The sequence below is a fragment of the Melopsittacus undulatus genome, chromosome 7, assembly GCF_012275295.1.
Source record: "Melopsittacus undulatus isolate bMelUnd1 chromosome 7, bMelUnd1.mat.Z, whole genome shotgun sequence".
Taxonomy (NCBI): Eukaryota; Metazoa; Chordata; class Aves; order Psittaciformes; family Psittaculidae; genus Melopsittacus; species Melopsittacus undulatus.
Window position 1 is genome coordinate 59,127,902 of NC_047533.1, and position 20,279 is coordinate 59,148,180.

The 20,279-nt window shown below is 43.7% G+C and overlaps 2 protein-coding genes across 9 annotated transcripts in view; one reads left to right on the forward strand and one right to left on the reverse strand.

Moving 5' to 3' along the window:
• Positions 1–22: 22 nt before the first annotated feature.
• On the forward strand, positions 23–6,133 carry THAP9 (THAP domain containing 9). 2 transcript variants are annotated; one of them, XM_034064440.1, is made up of 5 exons: positions 23–295; positions 380–575; positions 656–917; positions 1,640–1,793; positions 3,251–6,133. In XM_034064440.1, exons 1-5 carry the CDS (start codon positions 177–179, stop codon positions 5,145–5,147), a joined length of 2,628 nt encoding a protein of 875 aa, XP_033920331.1. In that variant the 5' UTR covers positions 23–176; the 3' UTR covers positions 5,148–6,133. The 2 variants fall into 2 exon arrangements, with proteins under 2 accessions (XP_033920331.1, XP_033920332.1); XM_034064441.1 differs by having other exon boundaries at positions 1,643–1,793.
• A 2,328-nt stretch (positions 6,134–8,461) lies between these two features.
• Positions 8,462–20,279, reverse strand: part of LIN54 (lin-54 DREAM MuvB core complex component) — a 42,376-nt gene continuing 30,558 nt past the window's right edge. For all 7 annotated transcript variants that reach the window (XM_034064444.1, XM_034064446.1, XM_034064442.1 and 4 more), the window contains 9 exons: positions 18,362–18,578; positions 17,541–17,614; positions 17,213–17,410; positions 15,367–15,458; positions 14,046–14,117; positions 13,024–13,126; positions 12,694–12,831; positions 11,814–12,016; positions 8,462–11,270 (listed from right to left, as the gene is read on the reverse strand). In XM_034064444.1, coding sequence (XP_033920335.1) covers positions 11,069–11,270; positions 11,814–12,016; positions 12,694–12,831; positions 13,024–13,126; positions 14,046–14,117; positions 15,367–15,458; positions 17,213–17,410; positions 17,541–17,614; positions 18,362–18,578 — 1,299 coding nt within the window. In that variant the 3' untranslated portion in view covers positions 8,462–11,068. The remainder of the gene's footprint in view (positions 11,271–11,813; positions 12,017–12,693; positions 12,832–13,023; positions 13,127–14,045; positions 14,118–15,366; positions 15,459–17,212; positions 17,411–17,540; positions 17,615–18,361; positions 18,579–20,279) is intronic.

A 20,279-nucleotide genomic window follows, 5' to 3' on the forward strand; every position in this document is an offset into this window, starting at 1 on the left:
TTTTTCCTCTATTGCTGCCACCGGTTGGCTCGGTTTTCTTCCCGTTCACACTGTCCGCTTACGTCGAAGCGAGGCGGAACTGCAGCGCTGCTGGAAACAGACCAGTGACGGCGGCCGGGAGGGCTCGTTAGGCAATGGGGAAGGAGGAAGCAGCGGAGAATGGGCGCCGGTAGCCAATGGGCGGGCGCTGTCGGCGCCGTGCGGCGGTGGCGGCCATGACACGGAGCTGCTCGGCGCTGGGCTGCACTGCCCGCGACAACGGGCGGAGCCGGGAGCGCGGCATCTCCTTCCACCAGTGAGTGCGGCTGCGCCCCGCGCTCCGCGCCCCGACCGCTGGCTCTCCGTCCGTGCCTCGCCTCCCTTTCTCCATCTGCCGCAGGTTCCCGGTGGACGCCGCGCAGCGCCGCGAGTGGATCCGCGCCGTGAACCGCGTGGACCCGCAGAGCCACCAGGCCTGGCGACCCGGTCCCGGCGCCATCCTCTGCTCGCGGCACTTTGCCGAAGCCGACTTCGAGCGCTACGGGCTGCGGCGGAAGCTGCGGCGGGGAGCCGTGCCCTCCCGCTTCCCACACCCGGTGCGTGTGCGGAGCGAGCGTGCGCCCCTCTCTACCGCTCAGCTGGGCCGCGGTGACCTCCCCTCTCCCTTCCCCGGTAGGAGCCGCTGCGCGCCGGCCGGAGGAGCAAAGCCCTCGTCCGAGCCCTGAAGCAGCCGCTCCCCAGCCCCTCCGCGGGGGACCACAACTACAGCCTGAAGGGGCGGCCGCCGCTGGAAGGCTCGCAACAGCAGCAGCTCCCGGCGGCCGGGAGGTGCCCCCGCACCCGCCCGCCCAGAACGGTGCTGAGCGTCCTGTGGCGGCTGGTGGGAAAGCAGCACCTGTCCGAGGAAACCGTGAGTTTGCTGCAGGCACAGTTTGCAGGTACTGCTGCAGGGCAGGCACCCCCTCGCCACAGTTTTGTGTTTTAACTTCATGATACTGGTGTTGTCCAAGAAGAAATCCTGACTGTTGGATTTCTAGGTCCAGTAATAGCATAAAGGCTTTGAGATTTGCAGGTCAGGAATACAACAACAAATCCTGCGAGGAATTAAAATCTCCCTGAAAAATTGCTTGAGGCTGGTTATGGTGCCCAGATCAGACACGTAACCAAGGCTGTTAAATCAAACCATGACACGATTCAGCTGGTGGGTTACTCAAGAATAAAGTTTATTTAACTAGGAAAACCTTGTCTTTTATGCTGTCTGGGAGTGAGCTCTGTTAACATTACTGATATAAACTGAAAAAGCCATTTCAAATTGCAGTCAACCGTAATATAATAGCTTCTGTAATGTCAGCTTCTAAGCAGCAGCTACACAGACACAGTCTTTACTCAAAACTGGGATGACATTAGATAGGAAAAGACATGTTGGGGTCTTGGCCTCGACAACGTGGTAGGGCAAACACTTCCTGGCTATTGCTAGTTGAGGCACAGTGTTGAGGCACAGTGATAGTACTGCTGAGCTATACACTTCACACCAAGCTTCAGGACTGATTGGTTCCAAAAGCAACTCTGTTGACTTGTATTCTGCAGCATTTGTGTTATGTATTCCTCTTAAGTTACCGGCTATTTATTTGCTTCACTAAAGCTGACTTTCTTTTTTAAGCAGATTTGCCTTGTGAGTTGCACAGCTGGAAGCAGATGGCCGAATACTCTCCAGAAATGAGGCAGTTTGCTTGTATTCTCCACCTCTACCATATTAAGGCTTACAATTATCTACGGAAGATTCTTCCTCTCCCTCATCCTTGCAGTTTGACAAAGCAAGTTTTTATTCATTCGTTCTAAATATACTTGCAGGTGCTCCTGTAGAAATAGGTGTAACAGATCTGTCCTGAAAACATTCAGCAGTAGTAGCTTTGTTTTAGTAACAGAAGCAGAGTGGGAAGCAAACATCAAGGAATATTGATATTCCTCAACTTGGAGAGCTGCTCTGTGTCCATGCATGTGGGGCACAGCATGAGAATAACAATTTTAGAATAAGTGTGGAGTTGGCTAAGTATTCCTAGGTGAGTATGGCTGTGAAAAAAAGTATATTTTAGGGCCTCAGCTGCTGCAGTGTCTGTATGTGTTTTACTGTTCACTGGGGAGGCACACAAACAAGCACATGTGGTTTACCACACTGGCACATGTTTTTGCCCTGTGATGTGCAGTGTAGACTTGTGAGAAGGGAGAAGTGAGGCAAATAGTGAAGGAAAGGCAAATATTATGAGTAAGGTCATCTAAAAAGAAACCACAGGAGGCAGTGTTAAGAGAGCATCTGTAGTACTCCACCAACAGCAGAAACTAAGTGAGGAGGTATGGGCAGGAATAAATGTCAGTAGAGGAAATCAAAACCAATTGGACTATGCATGGAAAGCTTTGGGACTCTTTTCTGGAAGAGAGAAAAGTCAAGAAGGGGAAAGAGTGAAGGACTGCATAAAGCAATTAAGACTAGAGCTTTGAGTTTTGTCACCTTATCCCACAAGGACTCTGGGAAGTTAGTGAATCTGGACAAGTTACAGAAGGGAGCTACTTCTGTATCACATAACTCAATTGTGTAACCCACACAGGTAGGTATGTAGGCTCAGAATTTATTGCTTTAAGTGCTATCAGACCCATTTACCAGGAGTGAAGTTGTAACAACACACAAAACAAAAGCTGGAGAAACATTCCCTGTACAGATTTTGAGTCTCAGACTGCTGTAGTGCAGGTGGTGGATGCTCATCAGGTACACTCATTGACCATACCTGCCTTGGGGTGTTTCACACAGCTTCCTACAAAGAATCTGCTTGAAGGAGTGGCAGAAGGGAGTGTATTGAGGAGAACAGCATTCCACATGGGCTGCTGAGGGTTTTACATCTTCCAAACTGGATTACAATGTGCAGAGTGGAGAAAACCAGTTGGGAAGGAAAGCAGCCTGGCGTTGCTGGCCACCTGCGTAGCCTGATTTGCAATTCTCTGTTTAATTTTTCCTGATCTTAATTGTTTTGACCTATATATTGGAAAGGCAGGAAACTGCTTTAATTCCCTTCATGGTCAGTACTTTTGCTTCCTACTACTAGGGTGTGAGAACAGAAACTCAAGACTATGCATTAAGAAAGGCAGGGTTTGCTCTGCCCTAGCCTGCTCTACAGCTCCAGATGTGGCTGACTATGTCCTCTGTGGTAAAAGGTGGTGACTGTTGCTTCCCTTTTCTCAGATCACATCTCCTAATCGCACCCTGCCCTTTTTTTTCCAGTTGGCTGTCTACTAATAAGGCTGCTGCAGGCTTCAGCGACAACATTTTTCTCTGCCTTCAGGAAAAGGTGGAGAGAGGGGAACAGGACTACCACTACTGTGCCCTGATGGTACAAGACATGCCCTTGCAGAAACAGTGGGAGTGGGACCCACAAACCCAGTGCCTGACAGGCTTTGTTGACTTGGGCGCAGGCATCCTTGATGCCGATGAAGCTCCGCTGGCCTCAGAAGCAATAATCATCATGGCAGTTGGCATCTCAAGTCCCTGGGTAGCTCCACTTGGCTACTTCTTTGTGAACAGCACAACTGGCTACTTGCTTGCTCAGCTGCTTCGCCAGGCCATCAACAAACTGAACAACATTGGCATCAGGGTGCTGGCTGTGACGTCAGGTGCCACTGCTTGTGGTGCTCAGACTGCCAGAGCTCTAGGGATCAGGATGGATCCTGAAAGGATTCAGTGCACTTTCCAGCATCCGCCCGGCTCTGCTCACAGCATCACGTATTTCTTTGATATTTGCCATGCCCTCCAACTGATAAGGAATGCTCTGCAGTGCTTCCAGAAGATAGAGTGGCTCGGTGACACTGTGCGGTGGCAGCACGTGGTGGAGCTCGCAGCTTTGCGGGAGCAGAGAGTACTGGAGCTGTGCAGTTCCAAGTCAGGCAGATCTGGGAGTAAGGGGATTTACCACCTGAAAGTCAACCTTGCTACTCAGTTGTTCAGCGAGGGTGTCGCTGATGCGCTGGAACACCTTCAGAAGCTGGGGCTGGCCTCATTCCAGAACTGCAATGGTACTGTCAAGTTTGTGCGGTTGATGAGCCATCTGTGTGATGTATTTCATGGCAGAGGTCCCTATAGAATGGGACTGATGGGGCCTTTGCTAGTTGGAAATTACACCAAAATAACCCACCTCTTTAATGAGGCCAAGAGCTTCTTTATCACCTTCACGGACTCTATGGGGAGATACATTATTAAGAGCAAACGGAAACTAGGATTTCTGAGTTTCTTGCTTAATGCTGAAAGCCTCAAGTGGCTTTACACCAACTATGTGTCACCAGAAAGCACTTCTTCCCACCACTTCCTGACTTATGCCTTCAGCCTCGATCCCCTGGAGCTGTTTCTAAGGACTCTCCAGCAAGCCTGTGGCAATGGGAATCCCACATGCACTGTGTTCCAGGCTGCTTATCACAAACTTCTGGCTGGCTGCAACTTGGCACCAGGCTCACCATACAGCAGTGGCTTAGGCAGTATGAGCTCCTGGGACATAGCCATGTCTCGCAGGAGAGATCTGACCCTTGGCAGCATTCGGGCTCAGTATAACCCAGCTCATGGGAGGACACTGGCAACAGAGTACCTCTACTGTGCAGGCCTTCTTTTGCGTGGCTCTGCACTGAGTAATGCACTGACAGACCTTTCCCTGCATGTACAGAGCATCACCTGCACTGCAGGCTTCATTGCTGAGCAATTAGCCTCTGACTTGCAATGTGACGTTTGCGTTGCTTCCCTTTTTGAGTCAGACAAGAGCAGGCTAAGATGCAGGTCAGTACTCTACATAAAAAAGTTAGGTGGGGTGAGTCTGCCCTCAGCAAGTGTGTACCGCATAACAAGCATTTCAGAACAAGTCCTAAACTGGTATTGCAAAGTAGGAGACAGCAACAACACCACCAAGCTATGGCACTTGTCCCTAGAACAGAAAATCTTCCAGGAGCTCCTGGGAGAAACTCCCCTCTTCCCCGCTCTCACAAACCATTTATTTCATGGGGAGGCGTGCATCAACAATCATTACACAATCTTAGTAAAGGAAATAACACGATGTTATTTAAAGGTCAAAAAAAACTATGCTAAACACCTGGAGTTGAAATACCATTATGGAAGGCACAAATTGAAGACAGTGAAGTGAAAACATTTGTTTCCCTCACCACTGGGTAGCTGTCAGGCCAAACCCACATGGGGACATGAGAACTCAGTGCTGTTCCAAGGGCAGCCTCTGTTTCTGGGGCTCAGTTATAGCCAGATCTGGGCAACACAAGCAAGGAAGTGATGTGGCATCTTCTCATGATTTGGCTGGCAAAACGTATTGATAAGCATGATGTGTTGGGCCACTGCAAAGCAGCTGATCAGAATTTGGCTGAGCAAGGCAAGGAAGTGCATCTGATCCTGTGTTCCACCTAGCAGTCCTGCAAAGCAGCCATGTATTTTGTGTGACTTATGTGGCAGGCCAGGATTAGCGATGGTTGCTCAAGATGCCTGGGGAAGTGGCAGGGGATGCTGCAGAGTGTACACTAGAGGTGCTGGATAGCTTAGTGCTATGAACGCACTTGCCAGGAGAAGGCTGATGCATCTTCCACATGGCTGAGGAGAGTCATGCATACTGGCAGTTTGATTTTACCAAAGTAAGTCTGCTTTAAAAAAGCTGGAAGCAAGAAAATGTGCAGAGCTTTTATTTAAAAAGGAAAATAAAGATGTGAAAAGAAAATGGCACTCAAGTTGTCCAGAAGACTCCACTCCTAAAAGCAGCTAAACAAGCTGGTTTAGTCTAGATCCCCTGGAGGGGGAAACTACAATATTGAACTGCACCTCCGAAGCCCCATGTTTTACTAGCAAGGTAGTGGATACTGAGCAGAGAGGCTGTTGTCCATAAAGGTGAGAGGGTAGCACCAAGGCTGGGCCCAGGCTATTGGCACCCAGCAGTGCTGACACCCTCCTCTCTGGGTAGGAGCCCCAGGCACCAGCATATGGGTGTGCTGCAGCAGAGCAAGCATTTCAGGTCCCATTTCATGGCCCCAACTGTGCCAAATGGCCCCATCCTCCCAGAGCTGGTATGTCCCCTGCAGCCCAGGGCACAGATGCTGTTTCCTGTGATTACTTGAAACAGATTTGGTGATACCAGGCAGGATTGTTCAGTTCATTCCCATGGCAAGGCAGCTGCCTTAGTATGTGGTGCTTTACCTGGAATAGCAAAGTTTGGCATAACTGCTGCTAGACTTTGCCATGCAGAACAGCAGTTGCAGCCATAGAGCTGGAAGGCAACTATCTCTAACAAAACTATGGCTGATAAGTCACTTTCAAGCCACATGTTGGAGATGGAATGAAAAAAAGGTGATTGCTCATGTCTCAGGACAGGAATAATATCCAAGGTGACATTCTGCCTACTAGGGACAAAACTGTCTCTGGTCAATCTGGGTTATTCCTCCTCCCCTAAGTCCTACTTAAAGTGGGAGCAGAGCTGCTGCACTCAATGCCTCAGGCTCTGCTTTGAGATTAGCAGCACCCCAGAACTTCATGCAATCTCTTCTGGGAGTAGCAAACCAAAACTTCCAGAGTTCCATCCTCCACCAGTCCTATTACCTGTGCAAAAAGTCATGTTGAAGCTGTCATTGCCATGTACCCACTGTGGCTACAAGAGACTCTAGGAAACTATTTCCTTCTCATTTATATGTGATTTTTAGGGCAACTGGCAACACTGCTGAAATCCCAGTGGCAGATTGGTTGCACTTGCATAATGTAACACTTGCACTGCTTACATGTCCAGCCAGAATATGAGCTGGGCCATTGGGAACAGGCACCTCCTCACTGTGCATTTGTTTCAGCTGGACGTAAACCTACTGCCACTTTCTTTTTAGATGGGGGAGCTTCTCTTGCTTAGTTCATGCTGAGCCTCCTCCTGAATGGGAAGGGCATGCACAAAGGTGTGCATGAGCTCATGGCCACTAATGAAAATGTGAACATGGCAGGCGTGCTGTATACAGAGCTTCCCCACCTCTGAACTTCTGGGTTCTGTGCTGTGCTGCTCACCAGTGAACTAAGCTGGAGACTGTGCTGCAGTTGGGCTGACATTGAGCTCTGTGCGTTCCTGTGGCTGACCTGCCCATACCCATGACTGCCACAGTTTACACATCCTTTTGTAATTCACTGAAATCCTGACGACAGAGGTTTCCAAGAGATGCTGAGGAAGTTTTACAGGGTTTGGTAGGATGAAGTCTGAGCTAAACCATGTAATTCAAAGTGTGGCAGTTACCCAGTTAATCAAACATTCTAAAGGAAACCTGACAGTTGTATTAGGAACCCTGTACCAATTGTCATTATTTCCCAGAAATACATACCTTCTGTTGCCCTCCACAGATACTGCTGGCTGGGCTTGCACCACAGGAGCTGTCAGGTTTCAGTGGAGTCTTTCAGCATTCCTAACACTACAATTGCAATCAAGTGATTTTCCACACTACTCCTTTTCCCACGCTGTCTTTTGGACAGTGCTTTCTCTTCTCAGCAACTACTTGTTCAGACATTCATCATCTCTGAAACACCCTCACTCTTGCTTCTACCATGCCTTCCATACAAACTTATCCCAAGTCACCTTGAGCACCTCATTCCTTCTCTCAGTCTTCTAACTGCACCCTAAGGTAACAGAGAGCCTTCTTTCATGGCAGCTGGTGTAGAAGGGGAGAAAACTCAGTCCAGTAACATCTTTTGTTCCCTCAGCATCCTAACACCGCTCTTAAGACTCCCTCAGCATTGACTGTACACTACTTTTACCACACTGCTATTTTTTTTAGCTGAACACAGAAATTGGCTGCGCACAAATAAAACCAGGTTTTACTTTGAGAAACAAACCACAACCTCTCAGCTGACTTGTATTCCTTAATGCAACATAGTAATAGTTTTTGCAAGAGCTGCTCACAAATCTCTGCAAAAGACACAAAAGCCCCAAGAAACCAGTGCATTGTATCCTGCTAACAAGCAGGCTAAGGCTCTCCACAAAGCTCTGCCTCAAAATTTTGCCTGTGGTCCTCAATGAGCTCTTTGTAGCACCATGCTGTTTTCAAGGGCACTGCAGAATGGCCTAGGATGTCCTTCTGCTCAGTCTGAGCCTAGCTATTATCCAGCCAATGAACATTAAAAGCCCCATGCTTTCTCATTAAAGAGTTTAAAAGAAATGAAGAAACTGTCACATGGGCTCAACTACCTGGTGCTGGCTTGATACACACATTCTGCCCCTTTATGAACTGTGCCACTACGTGACACAAATTACTATGCATGACAGTATGCCAATAATCAAGGGTTTATCTTTGACAGGATTTGATCTCGTACTGAAAATCCAGGCCAGTTCTTGCATCAGAAACAGGCCTGGTGTTAACAACTGTCTTTGATAGCTCAGTGAAAGTCATCTGTGAACAATATTCAGTGCTGAAGGGCAAGGAGTACAAAAAATTTGTATTTACAGAATAATATAAAGGTTTATTTTTCTTCGTGATTTATCGGACTGTTTCATTTGTACAATATAGAAAAGTGTATTCTTTGAATAGGTCTAGTAAATATAAATTTAATTTGTCTACTTTCAGATGTAAACAGAACTAGAAAATGAACCCTTTGCCCCATTCCCAATTATTTTTTTATGTAACTGGATGAACCTGACTGTAGTTCTTGTCCAGCAGTTTGATGCAAATGGCTAAGGAAGTAGAAAACCCAATTCACACATTCTACACCAGGGAGAGGGGAGAGAGGAATCCAAGCTTAATATTTGAGAAAGCTTGTTTAAAACAAAGTAGAAGAACTGGGAGCATTTGATTGCACCTTTAAAGTCTTTACAAGCAAAATATTATCAAGCAATGCCATCATACATAATTACAACTGTCATCTAAATTTCACAAGTGTTTTTGCACACTGTATATAAATACACATCACAAAAGGTGCAATTTAGAGTAAGACATGGTATATATACAAAATTAACATGGACTGAAGTCTAAACAAAAGAAGGCATATTGCAATCTGTTTGGAAAATAATGTAAGTAGGTATTACTTTATTCACTTACACTAATTTACATTTATACAAATCTTACTGGACATACTATAGTAGGTCACTAGAAGTAAACTGAATATGTGCGCTATCTACATGTAAAGTTACTGCACTGATTTTTTAGTAAATCCAAATCCTACTTATGAAAAAATTTATGTACACAAGAGGTGAAGTCCCTTTTCAGAGACTTGCTGTTCATTTTCAGGGAAATATTAATAGCAGACAGGCCCTTCAGACAGTGACTGGCAGGTCAAACCTTGTTTGTGAGGACGACTCAATGGTCACTGCTGCTGGCCACCTCCCAGGCCCTTCAAGCCCCTGAGGCGTTTTGAGGAGGCACCAGAGAAGGGTCAAGGGCTTTTCTGCTCAGTGCACAGGACTGGGGTGAAGACAGGAGGGGAAGCATCCTCCCACCCTATTGCCATCATACATGTAGGCACTTAGCTCTGCTGCTGGTTTGCCTAACCCCTACCTTTCTCCAGCCTGGCCCTGCTAGAAAACCTGGAGAAAGCTTTGCTGCTTTTCTCTGTATTTACATTTTTACATGAGGAATACTAAATCTTTTTTTGAAAAAAAAAACCTAAAGAGCTCAGACTGCAGTGAAACAGGTAATAAAAATGCCTGTGATTAAAATATAGTTATAGACATCCATGGTAGGTAAATAATCTACTAGGTTAATTTTGCAAATGTGTTCTGCTACCAAAAACAAGATCTGAGATTGCCAGTAACAAATACTGAAAAATATCCCCTGTCCTAGGTCTGTACACAGCTATAGTTTACTGCCCCTTCCCTCCCCTCGCTCCCAGCTTTGTGTAAAAGGATTTGTGTATCTGTTTTAAAAGCAAACCTGATTTTGTGCTAGCATCCTCTCTGATCATGGCTCTCAGTCATTCTAAACAACACTTACATAACCCTTATGCCAACGAAGCTGACATCATACAGAAAAGCAGCACCCTGAAGACCCGCAACCAGGCTGAACATGACCCTACCTCTGTTTGCAAGTCAATTTGGATGCAGATTGTCTCAAGTCCTCATTAAGACAACTGTGGTTCCAACACCTCCCATGACCTCAGCTTCTTAGGCTTAAATGCTTTCCAGGGTTACAGCTTGATCCTCAAAAAACACAACAGACTGCACAGCCCTATCTCCAGTGAGGGATTAGGCTGTTGCAGACTTCTGAAAAACCAGGTAAACACCTAAGAAATAGCATCTGTTGGCTGCATGCTTAGGTAACACTGTACACTGAGCAGATACCTGGCATTGTGGTGTGACTGCCCTTCCTCACTTCTGAGAACAGACCACTGTCTTAGCCTTCATGTTCCAGCTTAACCAACATGAGCTCTCAGCCACATTCCTATTAAAAAATTCCCATTAATTACATTAGCCTCTAAACTTCGTGGGCCTGACTCCAGCAAGATTCTCCACCACCTGCCCAATGATAAATATGCAACCCACCCCTCCGTATTACTGCCTGTGTATTTCACAGTGCTCCACATGCTAATGGAACATGCTGTGTCAGGTCCCAAATACAGGTACTACCTTCTATTTAGATGCTTTTACACACTTTGTTTCAGAATTATCTTGGATACAGTGGTACCTCCTTATTATGGGCCTGTTGCCAAAAGCATCACCTACCTGTTGACATCACCTGCGTTTTCCTGTATGCACAAAGTAGTGCAACTCCATACACTGTAATAATATATATTAGAATAATTTATATATGCCCTTCAGGTAATTATTCTGGGGGAAAAAGGAGGATACATCTAATTTTTAAGAAACCCAAGGTAAAAGCTGTACACCAAGAAGAAAATTGACCATTAAGCATTGTTTTAAGTAGAAGAGGATTTAGCTAAGATTTAAAAGGCTCTACATATTGTTATAAAAAGATTTGCATGTTTCGATATTATGCAGGTCAATTTACAACAAGCACCAAATTAACAAATATTAAATTCTCTATGCCAAACCAAAGTGTCCCTGTGCCTTAAGTGTTCTGTTCAGTCCACTTCATTGTGGCTCATGTGCACGAGTCAGCAGTTCATGGCACAGGGATCACTTTTGGACTTTCCTGCAGAGTTAATAACTCTCATCAAACAGCGTCCAAACTCCTCCAGGATCATGCGCTCTGCTGCAGCTTTTGACTTGCCTGTCTTCTCTGCTTGCTCTGCCTGTGCAAGAAGGCATTCACAGGTTGCATCAGCTACCTCCTTGGTTACAAACGTGAAGGGCAACCTGAAACAAAAGAAAGATCCAGTTGCTCTCAGCAAAAACACACAATGTGCCTAACTCCAGGGCTAGGCAACATTTTAATACAACGACTGATGAGATTTCATCTGTCCTATTGTTTCCAGAAGCCTTTAGGCAACCAAAAGGGAGTGAATAAACCACGGTTACACCCAAATGGCGGGCCATTGTGCCTTGGTGCCTGCCTCCATGGATGTACATTTTGAAACAGAAATGCCCAAGTACACAGAATTCTCCAGCTTTTACTATAAGGGCAACTCAAGGATTACATCCTCTCAGTAGATGGGACACTTGTACTTCATGCTTTCTGAGCACATGGGCAATCATGAGAAGATTAGCTTAGTTATGTGCTTGAACACAGGTAAGCTTGGCATACTGTAGGTTCCACAGAAGGCACAGCTGTGTAAACAAAAAGTTCCATTCATGAGAGTTCTTCTACAGCTTACACAGATAACATTCAAAAATGACCTGTCACATAGAAAATAACCCAACACATTAGAAGCAACTGAAAGAGGGTGCTGCATAACTTACTTCCCACCACCACTGCTGAGCGCTGGTGTTGGCCTTGTCAGCAGATCTGAGATCTGGGAAGATAACTTGGTCTTTGCAGCGGTCTGCTGCTGGACCCTAACTTCTGCAGCATCTGCTAAATGCATCAATGTTTTTCGCTCTGGGCTTTCTTCAAAATTTTTACAGCCAATGCATTTGCATATGGAAGAACACATGATTTTTGCCTGAAAGAAACAAACAAAAAATGAGAAACCTCTTGTAACTGACTCCCTTTATGACAAGCCACAACAAAATGAACATCTTGTTTTAATCTTGCATCAATTAACCATGAGAAGAAACCCCCAAGCACCAGTTTTCTAACTTCTCACCTCAAACTGAGATGCCTTCTCAGAATGCGTATTGGAATCAAAGGCAAATCAATGGTTACCCACTCATCCCTTTGTTCACCAACCTACTGTTTCCAGTGGAATTTACACGGTTGAGCTATGAGAGGTCAGTCTGCCATATCCACAGACTGATTAGTCAGCTGATGCAACAACTTTTGCTTGTCTTCTACAGACATGTTCTATCTCAGAGTGTCTGTTGGATCCTGCTTCAACATCTCCTAGGGAAATGGAGCAGCGGGTTTCTTTAGGAAATACTGCTCCTCAGTAAAGGACAAATTAAAGCCCAAGTTCAAAGTTGCTAAGTGGTTTACAGTTAAGCTTATATAACAGAAGTAACCAGTTTTGCCATATATGTGTCTTTCTGTGTGCAAGCTGCTGGGAGAAGATATAACATTACAGCAGTAGAAAAGAACATAACAGAAAACCCGATAGTAACACAAAGAGACAGAGCAAATAAGAGAGGTCGCAGCACTGCAGGGAAAAAGCCAGTATCTTTAAGAGATAATGCTTTGTACCTCATAACATTCGCAGTAGTTTTTGAGACATCCCGAGCGTTTACAGTTACATCCTTTGCTGTGTCTCCGATCCGATTCTCCTTCCTTTCCTTTCCCTATCTTGGGCTTGAAGGCTTCAGGATTTCTGTCAAGGCAGGCCTGTCAATGCAGACCCAAAGGGTCAGTCACTGAATGCAGGGAGCAAAATTTAGAGGTGCAATAAAAGGATTTAAGCCTTCTACTTGTGGGAGGAGATCAGGGCATTATACACTCACTCTGCCCCATGCCATAGCATCAGAAGATACAAGCCAAAAGGCTTTCATCCCAGGGGCAGAGGAAGAGGCTCCTCACCTTTATTGCTTTTTGCCTATCATTTTCATGGTCCAGGTTGTTATAACAATTTGTGCAGTTGCAGTTATTGCAGAATTCACCGTTTGCAAAACAATCACAGTACCTGAAACAGAAGATGCAGAGGGCATTTGTAAGCATGACCATTTCATTGCTGTTAGTACTGATGGCAGCAGCAGAAGTTCCTAGTCTGACAATATGCACATGCCCCAATAAGGTAAGTGGGTCACCCTATGCTCAGCTTCATGCATACAAGTTGTATCAGCTTTATTGCAAGGCCTAAATCCTCTAGTGCAGGTCCAGTTGCTGTCTAAAGATACAGGTATAACTCAAGGGTGGTTGACTTCCCGTGGCTTGCCCAGGGTAATAATTCAAGAACTAGATTAGGGTTGCCCTGGAGTCCACTACAGCCCTTCAGTTGGTAGAAATGCATTTTGGTCATTTTCAGCATTCTGAATGGTCCCAGAGATAAACTATCTCAAAACCTTTTACAAGCTGCAATTGCCTTACAAATTCTTACAATTCTTACAAAGACATTGAATGAAATTACAGAATAACTCATCAGAATGAGCAAGACTCAGACCTATTAGTGAAGAATCCTTTGACTATTAGTCATTTAAGAAATGAAACACGGCCCAATTTTTCTGAAGCACTTGATGCAGCATGGTATTACTGATACACTTTACCAAAGTATAGTATACGCCCACTGATGATACCATGGGATGTCATTTCAATCATAGCAACAACACAACTATAGCTGCTGTGTGGAATTAGCTCCACCATGCAACAAGGCTGTGAAGTTAGTAAAATCATTAAATGTTAGGGTCCATATAGCTCACAGAGGTTGCAAAATAACACAGGCACTGCAACATCTTCACCAATACAAACAGCAACCTTAAATTAGCATCTAGACACAACATTTCTGACATACTTAAACACGTTATATTTTGATATTTGGCATAAATTTGTGGTGTCAAAAGTAAGGCTTAAAACCACCCTCCAAACCAAACCCAAGCTGTACTTACAATTTCAAACACAGAGACTTAGTACAATTGCAAGGCTTCCTGGGGCGGTTTGCTGATTCACAAGGAATTATTCTGTGAAGGAAAGAAGTTCATTTAGATGTATGCATAGTGTTTTATCAGGTTCTTCCTATTTTAAAGTCAAGTAAATAGCTCATAATAAAAGCTTAAAAAAAAATCTTTACATTTCCCTTGCATTACTTTTTTGGCTGAATGTGTTTAAGTAACTATTATACACAGTAACTTTATATAATGCTTTTCAAACTCAAAGACCTGGGTTATTTGCTACAAATCTGGCTGCATGCCTGAAGTAGAAACGAGGCTTAAAGCTAGAAGAAGCATTGTAACTGAAAACTGGAATCAGTGAAAACTTCCCCAGAACTTCTCCACATGCAGGGGGACAAGGTTCAGCCAAAATGATTATGCTTTTCATTGTGTTCTAGTTGGAATTAAAAACAAATAAAAATTTCTGGAATAATGGGAAAGCAAGCCAAAACATGGTATTCAGTTTATAGATAAATTTTGTATCAGACAGTCTGTTAACTGCTCTTAAAACTCAGATTTTGTGCCACTAATAGCTTTTGATGAGATTCATTCCATCTCTATCCAGCAATTTCTGCACGTAATATCAGAGAGATTAAATCAAACCCATTCATTTGAATAGTGGCATCTGGACTTGGGATTAGTTTGTATTAGTTGAGGTTGCAGCAACAAAAAGCACTTTGTTGTTTACAATTTCCAGCAAATAATAACACAAAAGGACTGTGCAGAACAGCTAAGCCTGCTGGATTGACAAAGGGAAAATAATATGTGTTAGCTGGTATTTTCATCCTTAAAGGAAAAATACAAGACTGAAAATTACCAAAGCCTTCTTACTAGGAACCATTTTAGGTTTCAGTTCCATTTTGCTGTTCAGCTTGATTTCTGCATATGCTAAGCATCTAGCTCTTGTATCATCTAGCATCTTTTTTCCAACAATGGCCAGAAAAAACTGAGGCCTGTAGCTCTCAAGTACAATGCAAAATGAAGAATGAGCAACAGGGAGCTTTCAGGTCAGCTTCCTGCTACTGAGTTCAAAAAACAAATCAAAACATAGCTTTTCATCAGGAAACCGGCTCAACTGTCAGATAGATCCATGTCCTTCAGTCAGAGGTAATAACCATACCACAGTATACTTGATTTCCTTGGAACGCTGCCCAAAACAGACTCCAACACCTCAGCTCCCACCCTTCCTTCTAATGGGACTGAAAGATGATGCTCATTCAGCAGCCTATACTGCAGGAGTTTTGGTTTTGTTATGTTTTGTTGTTGCTGCAAAACTCACCCATTGAATGGCAGCCGTGCTTGGGACTGGATACAAGGTGTCCCTGTAAAGCCAGTGTTGCTTGCTATAGATACATATGATGATTGCTGTAGCTAACAAAAAGGTTAATAAAGAAAATTAGAATATACATAAGAGGATGTGTAGATAGTTTTTGTTACAAAAATAATATATGCTGTAAGCACAGTTTCAGACATATGCAGAATTTGGACAAGGCAACAATTTCCTGCCTCCATACTGAGCATAGAAACACTGTTTTAGATATTTTTGTTCTCTATTACAGTGCTACAGCCACACAGATAACAGACTACACACAGAAATGTTCACACCACGAACAGTTCCAGCTCCTGAAAACATGCTCAAAATGTTTTTCCCTGCTTTGCCCCTAACAGAGCAGGACTGCTTCCTGCACAAATACTTTAGCAGTTTCCTTTATATATAAGCCACTTATGTAATTAAGTAAGAACAAGTAAAATGATTTACATTCTCCATATACCTGGACCCAGAGTCTGTTTTTCACGTACACCATCCCCTCCCCCCCCAACCTTGAAATAAACCTGCTAAACAATGCTATTTTGGGCTACCTTCATTGGTATTACCTACACACAGTTATTTATTCCTGCTGGGACAGGTTCTGAAGACAGATTAGCACATAAAACATGGACCTACTGGGGCCAGGCCACAGGGGACAGACTGTCTGGAACACAAAATCTCTGAGGAGAGGTCCAGCAAATGGTATTTAGTTTAAGATAAGATTTGTGGAAGTGGACCTGAAAGACCCAGTAAGAGTCTTCAGGGTCAAAATGCAGCTGTGACAAAACCAGAAAGGAACCAGAAGTGACACTGGTAACAGTAATGCCACGAGTCATAGTTCATAAAGACTGGCTGGTCAGCCTTCAGCTGGAGGTTTAATTTATTCTCATTTTTATTCTGAGTGTTGGTCAGATCTTGGCAAAGAATAAAAACCTAAACCCTAGACTGGAGCTGATGTGACCAGTACCACCTGCTCCTGACCCTTGATAACGTGGTTATCATAACTAACACAATTTTATAATGCAAGCAGCCATTCTCTGTGACAAAGTGGGTCACATATTTGTTCCCTTTCCCCTCATTATCAAGCCCTGAAAGTCTTGTGAACCAAGTAGACAAACTAAATAGATTTCTTCTTCCCTTTGATACTGGTCTCAGGAGTCCTGGGCACAAGACCAAATACTCCCTTCTTTACTCTCTGTGAAAGTCTCAGGCACCCAGACAACAAAGTCCCTGCCACAGATCGGGGAAGTGTAACAGCACACAGAGCACTGTCTATAAAATCAAGCAGTTACAAGTCCTAAATGAGAAACTTGAACTAGAACTGCTGCTTGACAGTGAGACCTGTGACCCCCTCCACAGCAGCCAGGGATGCTTCTGCTGACATCTGCTTTCTCTGAGAGACTCGTACTTTTCTGTATGATTTTCAAGTCTAGATTATTATAGTTATATAGATAAAGCAAACCATGCATTAAGATATGACCTGACCTGCAGAGGATCTAGGTGATTAGAAATTATAAGCTAAGTTGTATTATAAATTCTGTACTATACTACTTACATTGTACTACACTCACCCTGCTTATAGAAATTCTCTACTATTTTGATTCTATGCTATGCTAATAAAAATATCCTGTTAAGAAGATACGCTTAAATTATAACTACGCTTTAGTGCCACTGTCATTCTGCCAAAGATCCCTAAAAGAAATTGTCTGTCCCCTTAAGTGTCAGGTGACAGTAGGGAAGTAAGAACCTTTAAGAGGAAGGCAGTGTGTTGCACAACAGCACTATTTCCTTCTTTATCTCTGGATTAACAGCATACCTGTGTGACATACTGAGCTGGAAGGACTGCATACCCAACATTTCCTGTACCAGGTGCTGGTGCCAGTACAGTGCCTGGTGGGAGGTTGGTGAGGTTGGGCTGTATCTGTGGCAGTGGGGTGGCTGGCATAATAAGTCTTTGTTGGGGCTGACTAGTAGTAACTCTCTGGGAAGTTGGGTTGATTGGTTTGGGCACCACCTGGGGAGAAAGAGAGATCTTAATGAAATCACTGTTTTGGTATTAGAATGTTTTATTACAGTACTAAAATCACTTTTTTTTTCCACCCAACCAAACTAAGTCAGGAATATACCTTTTACATTCAGCTCACCTGTTTCACAGTCTGTGCTGGCACTATGGGGACAGACATCCGCACTGGGGTTGCATTCACTACCACTGGCTTTGCTAGTATCAAGAAACAACATCACATTAACACAACGTTATTCAGACTCCACGGATCAGTCCTCCAGACCTTCACATGCACTTAAAGCAAAGATACTTAAACTGTAACTAATGCATGAAGATTAACTGACCTAACTCATGGCACACAACACATATGTCTAAAGAACGCTTTCGTAAAGAGGTATCTGGCACAAGAGTGCGCACACATATTTCACAGCTATAGCTTAAAAACCAGCTTGAGTGCAGAGCTCCTCTGGACACTGGATTTCTCTTGGCAATAGGAGAATACACAAACCACAGCCTGGTTTGAAATCCTTTATTCCATCACAGCTCCAGAAACCATGGACAGAAACCAGCAGTAAAACCTGGTGCTTCTAAAGCATTTTACATGTAAGGATCTTCAAGTTGCAGGACTTCTGACAACATGTTTGTGGACTGTCCTGGCTTCATGCTTTTCATAGAGAGGATCTGGGACTTGCCACAGTCACCCACAAAGCTGACAAGTTAGGGAAAAGCAACATGAAATGCTTCAAAGATTCAGGTCCAACTACAGAGCACTTTGTCACAGAGGAGTATTTCCACATACAAATCAGAGATAACAGAATATGAAATGTATAGGAGTCTTACCACAAAACCAAGTACATGTCTCAGTCTTGATAGATCTTGATCATGTACTGCTTTTAATCCTTACAAAACAAATATGAAAAACTCAAGAAAAACTTCAGACAATATATTAACACCAGCACTTACCCTGTTGGAGGGGCTGTGTATTTGTACTGGGATTTTGACTGGCCGACTGGGTCGAACTATTGGCTGTTGTGGCAGTAACAAGTCTGACATAATGGAACTTGCTTCCAGGTACCTGAATTTGCTGAACATTGGGTGCAGTTGCCAAGGGAATAATTGTCTTAAATTGAGATGTGCCCACTCCTCCTACAGTAATGGTCTGCACTGCTGATTTCACAGCCTGTTAAGCCAACACAGATAGCACAAAGTTACTTGTATAAAGGCAAAGAAAACATCAGCACATTTATTCCTTAGTTAGTAACTTTTTGATCCATTTGTATCCTTGAGAAGCAAGTTACCCCCAGTTTTTCTTTCAGAAGTAAAACAGATGCAGAGAGATTAAATGCCTCTCAACAGCTCAGAGGAAACTCAATTCCATTTTCAATGCTCTACACAGAACACCAGAATAAACTAATATTTACATGAGTAGGGTGACTCAGTCCACTTCCCAGATACGATGTCTGCCAAAAAGACTTCAAGTGACTACAGATAACATTGCTCAGTTTGTACGCAAAATCAAGCCTAGAAATATATTCCTACACTAATAAAACCACATGGTAAGAACTTGAAGAACTGTTAAGTGTTGGACTGTGGCATGGTTTATCACTGTGTACATAGATACATGCTGTTAGACAGTTTGCGACTAATTCACAGAGATCACTGTGCATTCTTTGAGAAGCAAATGGAACAGTGTCCATAAACTGATAGCTGAAGACATGAGAAAGATGGTACCAGCTGAGAAACGAAAGAAGCAAGAACAGTGTAGAGTAAGAAAACAGATTTAATTAAAAAAGCAAAGAGGGGAAAGGGAGCTCAGCAGACCTGTGTTACCTCACGGGTGGAAGTCAGTATGTCTGGAATGTGCATCTTTCCACTTTCAAACTACAAACTGATAACAATCAAGTGTTTATTTTGTTTACACACATTCAAAAGTCTACCAGTTTGATAACAGCCTCTTTTTCTAGCCTTACTGACAACCTCAAACCTTGGTTTATTCCTCCTCTTTATCCTTCCACCCAACTTCTTTTGGAGCTCAGCTTTTTATTCTCAGTATCTTTTAATATCAATATTAAACATATCACTGTCCTTGGCATTAAGTTTTAGTATTAAATTTGGTTGATGGTATGATGTGACTTCATAGTAAGTTTTTCCCAGCTCCCCAGCTCTCAACAGCTACACAAATGAAATGTCAATTTGCACATATTTCACTGGAAATAAGCCCGGTATTTAAAAAGAAAGTGCTTTCTTGTGATTTTTTTTTTAAATATACTGAAACCTTAACAATCTTGAGCAGTTCAAAATAAGCACTATCTGTATGCATAGTTGCAGCTTAAGTGTTATCAGAGAAAGACCAGTGTGGCCAAAGCTCCCTCTACCACACAAGCTAGTGGCTCCAACCCAACGACAACTCAGAAAATTGTAGAATTGGAATGCCAGGTCTTCCAAAGGCATATTCTTGAGCCCAGGGAAGGGAGGTAAAACCATCATGTTGTGTCAGACAACTTTGTATCAGAACTTGGTATGCATACCCCAAAGCCACCTCTGTTTTTTCACTTCAAGTGCTTGCATTAGAGTGACTTAACCTTTTAACAACTATTTCAATAAGACAATTTTGCTAGTTTTACTATGAAATAAATTCAAATCATACTCATGTGCACATCCCCATATCAACATTCTAATTGTCATCTGTATCAGTAAGATGAGACTGGCAAAACCTGTCTGAGTCTCTGGTCTTGTGCTGTAAATGCAACTGTGCCTACTCCCTGCTATATCCACTCTGGTTATTTATACTCATATGCATCACTTCAAGTTTACCAAAACAAGCATGCAAACAAGTAAGACAGAAAAAGATTCTCCTCAGTTTACAAAAGAGGAAAAAAGT

Coding starts and splice junctions, on each gene's coding strand:
- THAP9 (XM_034064440.1), top strand. CDS start 177: ATGGGCGGGCGCTGTCGGCGCCGTGCGGCGGTGGCGGCCATGACACGG. Junction 296..379: donor CGCGGCATCTCCTTCCACCA/GTGAGTGCGGCT, acceptor CATCTGCCGCAG/GTTCCCGGTGGACGCCGCGC. Junction 576..655: donor CCTCCCGCTTCCCACACCCG/GTGCGTGTGCGG, acceptor CTTCCCCGGTAG/GAGCCGCTGCGCGCCGGCCG.